Source organism: Cyprinodon tularosa, unplaced genomic scaffold (assembly GCF_016077235.1).
Source record: "Cyprinodon tularosa strain WSP-4 unplaced genomic scaffold, ASM1607723v1 ctg442, whole genome shotgun sequence".
Taxonomy (NCBI): domain Eukaryota; kingdom Metazoa; phylum Chordata; class Actinopteri; order Cyprinodontiformes; family Cyprinodontidae; genus Cyprinodon; species Cyprinodon tularosa.
This window is the reverse complement of record NW_024039166.1, coordinates 239,343-252,555: the sequence shown is the minus strand read 5'-3', so window position 1 is coordinate 252,555 and position 13,213 is coordinate 239,343. Positions and strand designations below refer to the sequence as shown.

The following is a 13,213-nucleotide window of genomic DNA, read 5'->3' as shown; positions in this document are numbered from 1 at the left end:
ATAAAGAAAGAAATAACTTACTTCCTTGTTTTCTGATAGAGATGGAAAATATGATCTTAAATTTCAAAACTAAGTATGGTCGAACAACAAGAAGAAGCTTTAGTTTATCAATTAGCGGAGTGAAACTCTGGAACAGCTTGCCTGAAAACATTAAACAATGTAAAAGCATCCAGCAATTCAAAAAAGAATATAAAAAAAGTATTTTTGATGAATACAAAAAAGAGTAATATATAAAAATTTGGTATACTGTTTGTTTTACTGTAAATAATTGTCCTTTACCACCATGACTCACGTAACTGAGGGGTAGGGCCTAATAAGCTTATGCTTCATCCTACTCCTTTTTGAAACATGATGCATGTTTATGAAGTATTCAATGTAAACATTGTTGAATCAGATCATGTTTCAAAATAAATGAAATGAAAATAAAATGAAAAAAATGTCTCTGCATCTCCACCATTAGTTTCAACTTTACTGTGAAAGAGGGGACATCATCAGTATTTTTACTAGCTTATCAGCAGCAAGAGAGAGGAAGCAGGTGAATGGGTTTTTCATATACGTTCAGCGTACTGCCGATTGTTTAAATACTAATCAGTCCCAGCACTGCTTATGAGTCACTTTGCGCTTTCTTCACTTTCTCTTCCCTCCTAATTATAGCTATAGTGTCAAAGTCTGTCTTTAAGATTAAAGATTATGTCAAATACATGTTTTTAGCCTAAAAATTTCAACTTCCTGAGTCTTTTGTTTGGTCATTGGGATGTGCAATTTGGAGGAGTGTGTGCACTTAGCAATTTTGCTAAGTTGTTACTGGAATAGATGATGTTTGAGGGTCTGTTTCGAACATAAATGACCAGTAAGGATTAAAGTGATGAGATGGAATCAATTGTTTTATATGCACATAGAAAAAGTGAAGAGTTCCAGTAGAATAAGTTAATTAAAACGTACAATTATAAACCTCTTGTTGTGAGTTCAATAAGAAAACAGATTCAGATTTGGACTTTATTAAAGTTTTTTGTTCCTGTTCTTTGTTTCTCACTCCTCAGGGTCAAAAGTTCTCCTGGATTTAACAGACAGAGACAAGTAGGTTGGAGAATTTGTATTTATTTTACATTTATATCTTAAAGGCTTGAAAAGTAGACGGCGTGTTATAGTGTTTTTAGAGCCAAAGTTTGCTTAATCTTTGTTCAGATTTTAAATCCTACATGCTGCTTATGTTCACTTCCTTTTAGTTTCACATCACTGAGGTTTTCATATTACTGTCATCAGCCTTCAGTAAGCCTTCCTGTGTCTGCAGGGGGGAAACCGCCTTGCACAAAGCAGCCTCAGAGAAGCAGCATGCAGTGTGTCGGATGTTGGTGGAGGCAGGTGCATCGCTGGAGAAGACAAACTTCCAGGTAACCAGCAGATCATGCTGTCAACAAACAAGAGGCAGGGGAAGTTTTCTGTCAAAGGAAAATTATTTCCTGAGAAATTGTTACTTTCAGTTTCACATTAAAAGCACTTCCTTCACTTTAATAAAAAAACATCTCTTTATATCATGTGCAAAAGGTCACTCTGTAGTATGTTAAACCCATCGATCTCCTTTCGAACACCCTCCTTTTGTTTCCAGTTAAAAGTGCTGACGTTAAATGCAAACTCTGTGGTTGAAGCAGCTTTGAGTAAGGGATGAGGAAGAGGAATGACTCTTCTTCCTTACAGGAAAGGCTTTTTAACTTTCCTTATCAATAAAATCGCCCACAAAACCACCAGACTAAACAAAGAAGTTTTACCTAAATATGAATTGTAATTTGCAAGATATTTCCTGCTGTCTTTGGATCCATGTTCTGGATCAAGCTTCACCCCTCTTCATCCATACTCCACAGCTGGTATTAAAAGTTTTTCCTCCTATGCCATGCTTCGTTTTCTCCTAACCCAGCTTTTTTACTTTGTCTCATTTGTCAATCAAATCTTAGTATACTGCCATAACTTCTATTGGCAAAATAAACTTTCTCCTTCAGGCTTCCTGAGAATTCCACCTTTCTTTTATTAGTTTCATGACTTAAACTAAAACATAACATGATAACTGAGGCATATCAACTCAGGGGCTCTTTGGAAATTCCTCTTCCAACGAACCTCCGATTTTACAGTCTGACAAATCCACCCCTCAGGCAGTTTGAAATGTTTTCCTCTTGCTGATAATTGGGGACTTCAAGTTATCTGGAGGCGATCGCATACCTCCAACCGCCATGTATAGAAAACTTAATATATACTCACACAGTGTTGTAATACGTGTATCAGTTTTTCCTTTGCTAGAGGGTATTCATCTGTAGTTTATAACAATAACTTTCAAAAGCTAATTTTATTGAGTTTGCTTTTGATACATTTAATGTAGAAGAATATTTGGATATGCCTTGTGCAATTTCAGTCAGGTGGCTTAAAATCTTGAGTCGGAATGCCATAAATTCATGAAATTAAGTTGATATTTGAGAACTCAAAATGTTATAAGTAATAAATTATAGAAAAGCCACAATGGCTAATTGAGGGTGTGGAGCTGATGTGCCTGAGCAAAAAATCAGTAGGACATTCTCCCAGAAGCTTTGTGACTTTGCAACATGTCGTAAGGCAAATTCCAGTCATTTTCTCTTTCCTTCAGTTTTTATAATTACTTTTCAACGGTGTCCTTCTTGGTCGTCTCCCATTAAGTCCTCTTTGGCTCCAACAACAGATGCTGCGATGTGACACTGATTTTCCCTGAGCTGGAAATTCAGCTTTAATCTCTTTAGCAGTTTTTCTTGGCTCTTTCATGGTCGACTCCCTTAAGTGTCACTTGAAATACAATGTATTTAGGATACATTTTGATCTGTATGCTAAAAGTAGTTAATAAAGTGAGATTTTTTTGGACTTTAATTAACCTTCAGTGTTATTCATTCCCTTCAGGGGAAGACGGCAGTAGACCAAGCAGCCGGAGACTCTGAGCTCGTAACCTTCCTCATCTCCAAACGGCAGACTGCAACTGGCACCAATGAGGACTTAGAGACTGCTGTCTGAGGCATAAACACGCTCATTTGCTCGAGCTTCGGACTCTGGACTCTGCACAGCCCTCCAGCCTGAGAGTAGCTGAGGGAAGTATCAAACCCGTGCTGGATTTAGGTCTGCGGCGCAGAGACGGACCAGGAAAGGCACTCCCCCTGTACGCAGCGCCGCTGCAGCAGAGATTTTCATGCTCAACTATTTATTTATATTTATTTATTCTATTTATTGGTTGTACTGGTTGGCTGACTTTTAACAATTGCAATTTGTCTTGTAATGGAGTAGTTTTGGTCATATTTTACAACTATATTAAGTCTGGAAGATGGTCAGAGTTGAGATCAAAGCAGTATATTTATCCCATAAAAACCTGTGTGCCAAAGACGTTACACTGCTGTGGTGTCATATCTACTCCAAATATACCACCGGCTCAGGCGTCCTGCGTTGATTTTCATAGGTGTTTAGTTATTAAACCTTCAGTCACATGTCTCTGCTGTGTTTATCATCTGAGTCACCAGTGAGCTGATGTGTCAAAGCTCATTTTATAAGGAAACAAGAACACACCGAACAGGTTTCCTCCTCTTCTCCTAACCAAGGCATTTCCTGGAAACCATCTCGTTCAGAGAGGATATGTGCATTGGTTGAAATGGCTTTAGACAATGAGTCTTATGTTGGACTTCCCAAGCTTAGACAAGAGTCACAACAGCTGTCTGTAAAAACCTCCAAATTAACTATAGGGTTCCTTTTTGAAATGATATCAAAGCTTAATTGTTGTGTAAAAGAGTTAAAGGACATCTTTTCTGAATCATCAAAACAAACATGAATGTAGCTCACCTGTAACAAAGATGCTAGCTTTTTTCCCCCCCTATTAGTCACTTCCCATCCTGTCTGTACAGTCAGTCTGGTCTGAAGTGGAGCCAAACTTCGTAAACATCAGTATCTAAAGAAACAGTTTTATTTTGAACACAATAAGCTGAGCTCTACTATACGGAAAAACCTGCAATTACTATTACCTACAATTAGAAAGCCTTGACATAAACTACTCTGTTGTTGCGGCAGCTGAAGCTTGACTGGGAAAAAGTAGATTTAGTTTCTGATTGGAAGATCCCACATTAAGAAAACTGCTGGCAACATTATTAAAACCCCTACTAGGGCTGAAAGGTTTTGGAAAATAATCTAATTGCGATTTTTTTTTAGCTTAATATTGCGATTACATGGGATTATTATTATCCAGTTTAATTTATATAACAAATCTGTTTCCTATTAATCTGTTTTATTTAAAGCACAGATTCCAACAACAATGGAAACAAATCTGCGGCTTTACCTTATTAACATCTTTTTATGTTTCATGAAACATGATAGGTAAACATATGGACTCCACTCCTTAAACACTGCCAGATTTTAACAGGACTGTCTATAAATAAATAGATAAAATAAGATATGAAAGCAATATTAACTGATCAGTTGCATCACACAAAAGTTGCGAACTGCTCCTTTTTGGCGCCAGACCTTCAGTTGTGTCGGTTTTTGTCGCGTCTGAGGCCATTGTTCAGCAGGTTACTCGCATACGAGAATCAACTTTCCCTCCGTGCTACTTCGATAGAATGTCACCTCCTATCACGTGACCCGTCAAATCAGGGCCTTTGCGTTTAGAAAATCTCGCCTTACCCTATCGTGATACAGTATCATTGCAAATGCAATTAATCGTTCAGCCCTATAGGTAATTCTTAGATTTCTGCCATTTTTCACAGCTACCAGCTGGAAGAGTTAACCCTCTCAGGCTCAAATTAAGTTGTAGTCGCAGGAAAAATCTGATATTTGGAGAAAATGATCATATGGGGTAGTAATATACAATTCAGACTTTTTTTTGAGAGAGAGACTTTCACATGCAGTGAATTCTGGGATGTTGCAGATTTGCAACAGTGGCCCGGAGTGTTAAATTAACACTGAAGACTGAATCTGATATGAACGTTAACTTTATTTAAAGGTCGCAAACAAAATTTTAAATTTTCTCTCACAAAATTAGAGACAACTTTCTCTCAAACTTTTTCTCCACCGACATCTCAAAACCTCTTTGGAAGGTTGTTTCTGTTAAACTGTTGCTCAAAATATAGGCAAACTAGTAGATAAAGCATGTAGCATCCATTGGTACCTGTTTGGGCACACGTTGCAAATCCACAACAATGAAATCGAGATGCCTCTGGTGAAAAACCCAGAGGAGATAAAATCTACTAATTGTCATGTGCCATATCTGCAACATCTGCCTGGAGAGGGTTAAGGGTTTAAGTCTGCAGCCTTAAAATAAAGCATTTTTTCCCTTGTTTTAAGAATTTCTATGTTTTGTTTATAGATTGGATCATTATTATTAGAGACCCGGTAAAAAACATTTTCAGTTTCCTAAGTGACCAGACTAATATGTAGAATTTCCTGGTGTTTCCAGGACTTTTTTTTCCTTTTGCCTTTAGACGGGAAACAGCCGAGCCACATCTTAGATGTGGTACTCAGTAATAGACAAAGAGGTGGTTTCCCATCATGTTTGTGTTTTTATTTTGCAGTTCAGTTCAAGACTCTGAGTTTTGAAATCATTTTAAAAAATGGCTAAAATCCTAGTCAGGTCATAATTATCTCCCAGAGAAAAGGGAAGTCAGGTTTTATTAATAAATACAAATACTAGCAAACACTGGCAGCCATGATTTTTATTAACAAAAGTTACTAATGTGGGTGTTTTGGATACTCCCTGAATATATTTATTTTAAATTAAATGTTCTTTTTTTATTTTATAGTGTCAGTTAATGCTACCGCATCAACAGATAAAGGTTTCTCACGATTTTTTTACACATGTAAAGCAAGAAGTCAGAGTTGGATTTTTTGGCCTAAAATCTAAATATTCTTTTAAGATTAGCTTATTTTAACACCTTTAAAAAAAAAAATATATATATATATGTGTGTATAAAAAATATAGATATATTTTTTTTATTTAAAAGGTGTTAAAATAAGCAATTTCATATATATATATATATATATATATATATATATATATATATATATATATATATATATATATATATATATATATATATATATATATATATATATACACATATATACACACCGGTATATTTTTTTTTTTTTTTGCTGTTCTGTTTTATTAAACCACATTACTGAAATCCACCATAAAATATTCACAGATTTATTTACCCGTCAGCGTCAAAGGGAGCAGTTTGTCCCAATCCTGTTTCTTGAGGTGTCTAACCCTAACCATTTGTATAGAGGAGGAGCAACTTTTTATGCAGCTTAAATATAAGAAATGAGAAGGGAAAAACCGTATAGCAGAGAGCTAGTTTGGAAACTTTCAACGTAAAACAAAAGAACAATAGAAAAAAATTATTTTTTAATGGGACATAAAAAAACGCAGGTACTTCTGACTCATATAGCCTTTTGTTTGATAAAAAACAATGCCTCATAACATATCCAAGTAATAAAAAAAAAACTTTTGTTTTCCTCTCCATGGTGTACAGACAACTACAGAGTCCAGCTTTTCTTTTTAAGTTTTCATCCTTCACCAAAAGCAATGTATCTTTGTGTGTTTTGCAGCATTTATCCATAAAAGAAACGGTCTGAGCCATATTTAAGAAAATATGAAAAGACGAGGTCTTTTTTTTTTTTTTGCTGGGGGGAATTTCTCTGTTCTTTGTTTACATTACATTAATGTTTTAACCTAGGCGAGCGTTAAGCGCTGAGGATTATTGAATGTGCAATGTTTCTTCAGTGCACTTTGAGTTTGTTTGCTTATGTACTTCAGAGCACTCACTCTGCAATGTCTTCTCTATTAAACTTTAGTAAAGATGAAAGTTGTTCATTGACAACAGGGATACGTATCTTGAAAGTCACAAAAAGTTAATTCGACTTAGAAATCCAGATTCCTTCTCTTAATCCTCCACATTATTCCAAATGTTTTTACCGAGAAAACTTCTAAGTAAAACTGGACCTCTTCAATTCATTTAAAATTTAGATCTTTTTTTTTTGTAATGTGATTTATGCTGAAATGTGGAAATGATTTGCGCTGCCCTCCACAATCTGCCATTACACTAGCTTTCTAATTGCTTATATTTATTATTCCAATATGTATTATCCTAACAGTGACCTAGAAGGGTATTGCTTAATAAAACAGTACATTGTGTTGCTGTTAAATCATTTCTCAACTAAATTCAGCTCATGTGATGTGGTTATAACAAAAAGCAGAACTTCTCCGATGTCTACAGGTATCAGATATCAAACATCAGAGCTTCCTTTTGTTTTGCTTAAAATAAAATTGAAAGTACTTGTGATGAGTTTTATGTGAATGTTAATCCTGTTTAAAAGGCAACTGTGTGAAAACATCAGGCTTGTTCTGAATCCACAAACACTTCCTATCAGTCTTTCCTTTCTCATTAGAGGGGCGTTTGCATGACATTTTCTTACCACTTTTTGGTTTGTTTTTCTGGTTAAAAACATAAAAAGAAGCATAATTGTTTTTTTTAAATATAAAATTATTCTAGTTTTGTTAATTTATGCCAAGGTTTCATTTAGGTTTGGGCATGTTTTCAGTGTTTTTGTTAAAGATTTCATTTACCTGCTGCTGATGATGATAATGAGATTACTTGAGGTTCAGAAGTTCTGATGCTTCTTATTTTCATTTCTGACCTCTTTGCTGTTTAAGTGAATGTTGGAGGACATTTTAATGGTTTCCTTCTCGACCTGCAACAGAATTTCTTGTTTTGTTTTTCAGATATTTAGAGACAGAAAGTGGCTCAGAAGGGGGGGCTCCACAGTTCCTGATTTCTGTTTTTATTTATCAAAAAAGGAGCTGAATAAACCACACATGTATTTGAGTTGTACAGTTAGTATGTGTACATTATATATGTAAAGATCGTCATTACAGTAAAAAGTCCATATTTTGTCAAATAAAGTACATCAAATTTATCTCCAGCTCACTGTTTATGCAGATATTTGGTTAAAAAAAAGGTTGAAATTGTGCTCTATAGATGTAATGTGAATATGCTTTGGTTTAGCTTTAGCATTAAGAGGGTAAAAAACACAATAGACTTGGTATAAAAATGTTTTAGCTCTGTTCGCTCCCTGTCTAAACTTAACATTAACATTGTCGCAGTTAGCATGGCGTGCTACTTTTAGCATTCCCCGCTTACAAATACTCCAAAAGCGCAAAACACATATTAGTTGTATTTTATGTGGATAGTTAACACCAAAGTTGTGACATAAAAATGTTTTATGAATTAAAATCTCAAATAATATCATATCGCAAAAAATAAATAAATATTTATATGGCATGCTAACTGAAGCTAGCATAGTCATCATGTTAGCATCATTAACAAAACCTTACATTTTTCAAATGCCCATCTACTGAAAAGTTTTCAACTTTCACTCAACATGCTCAATGTATTTTTTTATTGTTATCTTTTGATTATTTTACAACAGGAAATAATTTCACGACAAAATATTGCATTTATGGTGGATTCTCTCTAATTAATAGTGTCAAAATGCTAAAATGCTCAAACAACTGGGTATTATTATGGCTCAATAATCCAGCGCTCCTCTGGACGAAATTGTTAGAGTGAATTTATGTTTTTGGTGTGATAACACAAACCTGGTCCTCCAGCTAAAAAAAAAAAGGTTTCAGAATCATACACACCCACAGCATGATGCTGCTACTACCCTGCTTCTACAGTGTTCATCTTTGATGACTGAAATATTCAGTATAGGCGCTTTTAAGTAAAGATTATAATGGTACAGATCCGGCATGAGGAATGACTGTAAAGATACTGAGCTCTATTTCTGAAAATATATCTTTTTTGTCCATAAAAAAAATGTTATTTGCTAAAGCTTATTCATTGAATCTAAAAGAGATAGACTGATACACGGGGAGTTGTTTTTGGCCAATATTAGTGTTTATTAACCATAACTTTTCCTTCGTAAGCGCACACAAGGTGCATGCTTTACCGCTCTCTCCATTGTTAAAGCTTTCACTAATTGTTTTTGTGAGTTTCTAAATATACCTTTGTATTTTACATTTACCATTGTGTAATTTTTATCTTGTTTACAGAGGACGAGAAAGTAATATTGTGATAAAGAATTGGCAAAAAAAAGAAGTACATTAAAAAAAAAGTCTAGAATTAATCATTGTGACTCCAACAGTTTCCATCTGATTGGTGAATTAGGAAAAAAATAACCAAAAAAATCTGATAATATTCTGTTAAGACCTGCAGCTTTGATAATTTGACCAACATGGTTTGTTGTGCAACTTGTACTGTAAGTGCAGTGATCATATTGAAAACTCCTGACATGTGGTGAAAATCCAACGCTCTAATCAGAATGGAATGCCTCACAGAGTCCTATAGAGTTAGAGAATGGTTTCTTTCTTTATTTTCTTCTTAAGCAACCCAGAATCAGGGACTTGGAAAACCCAAAGTAAAATGTAGGACTTTCCTGGAGCCTTTATATCTCTACCCTGGCAATAGGCTTTTTTATTGAATGTTCCTTTTTGTAAAACCCCAAAACTGTATGGAAACATTTACAAACAAAATAGTAATGATTAAAATACACATTCAGAATATGTCACAATCCTATGGATTTTAGTTTAGGTTTTGTATTGCATATTTACCGAGCCCATGGTGGGTTAAGAATCTTACGATGTGGAGATTTTATCAGTGTTGCTGATGGAGATGAAGAAGTCAAGATTCACAGGAACATCAGTGGCTTCAGCTTCGGCTTTTAAAGTGGTTTTGAGCCACCATGCACCCTGGCACTTCTTTAGAATCTTTACCACAAGATGGGTTCAGTGACGCACCTAATCTTCTGTCCTGGAGTTCAAACTAAGAAACTCAGGTGGGTCCATCTAATGTTCCACTGCCTGTGTCCAGACAGGGAGTCAGTCTCACCTCACCTGTCATGGTTTTCGTCTAAAGAAAGAGGGATTATGATGACATGCTTTACCCTGCTCTTGGCTCTAGTAGCACCAAACTGGTGACATTAAAACTGGCGGTGTTATATCCGTGGTTAGAGGACTGAAGATCCACCTTAATGCTTACAAATCAGGTGAGATCTTTTTCTAATTCCTAACAATTCTCTTACATTTTGCTTTTCTCCTGAGTTTCAGCATTAACCTGTGACCTTCTAGGCTCCAATATGTAGCAACCGAAATTATTTGCGCTTTAAATTTTGTAACTAATGTGTTGATTTTATAAACTGTAATGCTATAATGCTTCTAGGTTCATTGTTCTGTCCTGGCGAACTGTCCTTTAAGACCAATAAAAACTCCCTAAGAACTGGGAAATCTGTCCTCTTCAGGAGGTGGGATAAGGTATTTTCTTTTTGGTCAGAACATTTTACACATTACAAGAACCTAAACAACACTTCTGAAACTGTGGTTTGTGAACTAACCACACTGAATTCCAGTTGTATTACTAGAAACAAGAAAGTTCCCCTTAGAGTTTTTGCTCAGATGACAAGGCTCAATTTTATTCCTGCAGACCCAGGAGGACAAAGAGGCTGTGAGATCCTCTGTTTTCTCCTGAGCTCTTCTTCTTCTTCTGGTGTTTTATGGTGGTTAACAAACTAATTAGTGCATTACCGCCTTAATAAAGGACAAATTCTAAATCAAATTGGTCCTCAGAGTTCCTAATTGCTCTTTTTTATTGTCACTCTGCCAGTTCCTAATGGTCCTACTCATTTTCCCGTCATATTTTCAACTGTTTTCCAGTTTAAATCTATCACCTCAATGTACTTTTCTGTCGCTTTCTTTATTTCATTGTTGTCTGAGGTGTACGATTGATAACCTCGAGCATAAAAAGTACAAAATTCTTTTGTACAATCAATAAGTTTGTTGCAGTTTTTGCAAAAAACTATTTGATTTGTCTCTTTCTGAATGAGCTGGGATTATTATTGCAGTTTCAGCATAAAGATATTTCTAGCTAGTTTCACTTTTGGTATTTATTCAGATCTTTTGTTTACTTCACATCCTCAATATGCAGCAGTAATCTCCCCTCCACGCTTACAGCTTTACACCTTCCACATCACTTTTTGCCCTCAAATACATACACACACACACAGCTATATGATCGAATTTCTGGCACACCTCAGAGGTAAAGGTTTGTACAGTTTCACATTATAACTCATATATCCAATAAACTTTACTCAGCGAATGCCCCTCTTCGAATTTGATTAATACTTATAAACTATCACACCTTTCTCAATTTCTTGTTGCTTTTAACCATCTAACTTCTTTTATTTTTGCATCACTTATATTCTCTAGATTTTCTTTGTCAGTTACTTTGAGCGTCACTCCTCCAATGACTCCTCGACTAATCCTCTGTTATCCAACAAAAAACATTGAACTATTTTCTCCTCAATCGTGTTAATGTGTATAGCTATTCCCTGTTGAGTGCTGCCTCTAGTCTCCACTAGATGTTGGCACTTCGGACTTCTTGCAGTTGGTTTATGTTCGTTAACTGAACTGGACTCAAATTCTTAAAAGAGTCTCCGTGAGTGACTAGTTTGAAAATTACTTTATAATCTTCATTTTATTTTTCAGTAGCATTCTAATATTGTTCATCATTTGATTACCCTGTGTTCAACTCCTCTTCAACTGGCTTGGCTTTTTCCATTTTTTCTCTTTTTTCATCTCTGCTGTATTCATTTTCACTATTTCCATTTTCCATCCCACCCTCCCACTGCAGAGGGTCCACCTAATTAAGTGCCATCCCAAACACCATACAGTGGTTAGGGCCAGTGGAACGTTCAGCCCTTAAATAGCAAGCCTGCATCAGTTGCAGGTTCGCTGCAGCGGGTGTAACAGCGACCTTATAGTGGAGTAAACATGTGCATTCAGATGTAATTCCGCTGGTTTGCTGCATCTTCATCACACTGATAGATTTATTTTTTTTAAATGACTTCATTAGGTAATTAAAGTTTAGGTTGCGTACGTAGGTTAGTGTTCCTGATAGATTTTAGGCCAGCACTGAAGACCTTGAAGGCCTTCACCACCTACCACTGTTATAATGTTAAATTGTTTTGTTTTTTTCCTTTTGAAGACTCCAAGACTCCTTCTCAGGCTGGGCTGTAAAGCTGACTGTGTAGGACGGTTCTAACTGTGTCCCTGTATTCTGACCCAGTGGTTGAATAAAAGCTGAAATCTTCTTAATGCAAACAGCATTTCACCAACCTCTAAATGTAAAGCAGAGATTTGAGTTGTTCTAATTGCTCCCGTAATTATTCACAAAGCCTGATGTAAGATGATATCTAGTTTTTTAAGCTCTGTCTCAGATGCTGACTCATAAATGTTACAACCATAATCATCATTAACTCTAATCGGGCTAATTAATGTAGATCATTTTCAGAGAACAAACCTTGTTTGTAGAAAAGCTGTTTCTTAAACCTGCTGGTTTTCCTGTCGCCTCAGCATTTATCTGTAGGTTTCTGGACCTGTTATCAATGTTTTCTGGTTCATTACCGGTATTAGACTCCCCTTTTTTCTTTGCAACTTTAGGTCCCACATAGACACAAAACAAATATAGATAAGCTTTTCTTTACGTCAAAAACGAAGAAGTTGTGGGTTTGAAAAAAAAGGATGCTTGTGACTCAGTCTTAAGTTTCGGCATATGAGGAGCTCATGATGTTGCCATTAGTTGATATTTAATTATATGCAATGTCATGGTAAAAAAAAAAAAAAAAAGTGCACAGAGAAACATGGTTTACCAGGGTTTACTTTTTGGTTTTCTTTTAAACAAAATTAAGATAAAGGGTTAAAAAAAAACGCCTTTAAGTCAGAGTCACCCCGACTCAGTAAGTTTTGTTTATTATATAGCATGTTGATATGAAGCCAAAGAAATGGGTTTTTGCTCGTATGATTTTTAAAAATACTATTCTGCCACCTGCCTCTTAGTCATCCTGTGATTCAAAAAAAAAAAGCTCCCATTTTACCATCTCACACAAGTTCTCATGTTTCAGTTGTACTTGTGTGCTGTTCAAATTGATTCACATAACCCATAACCCTGTTTTGTTTTTGGTTAAGTTTAAGGAAACATTTCTTTTGTTGTTTAATTGTAGATTGTATGTGATCTAAACTTTATACTCAAACTGACTTCCTAATTTTATAGGAAAAGGGAACAAGACTATTTCAGCTTTAGTATTTCTCTATTGCACCCTAGATAGAAAT

The 13,213-nt window shown here is 35.5% G+C and overlaps 1 protein-coding gene across 8 annotated transcripts in view; it reads left to right on the top strand.

The window, feature by feature from the left end:
* dgki (diacylglycerol kinase, iota) overlaps positions 1-3,492 on the top strand; it is a 103,825-nt gene extending 100,333 nt beyond the window's left edge. For all 8 annotated transcript variants that reach the window (XM_038300204.1, XM_038300209.1, XM_038300207.1 and 5 more), the window contains 3 exons: positions 1,041-1,077; positions 1,292-1,391; positions 2,914-3,492. In XM_038300204.1, coding sequence (XP_038156132.1) covers positions 1,041-1,077; positions 1,292-1,391; positions 2,914-3,024 — 248 coding nt within the window. In that variant the 3' untranslated portion in view covers positions 3,025-3,492. The remainder of the gene's footprint in view (positions 1-1,040; positions 1,078-1,291; positions 1,392-2,913) is intronic.
* Positions 3,493-13,213: the final 9,721 nt, after the last annotated feature.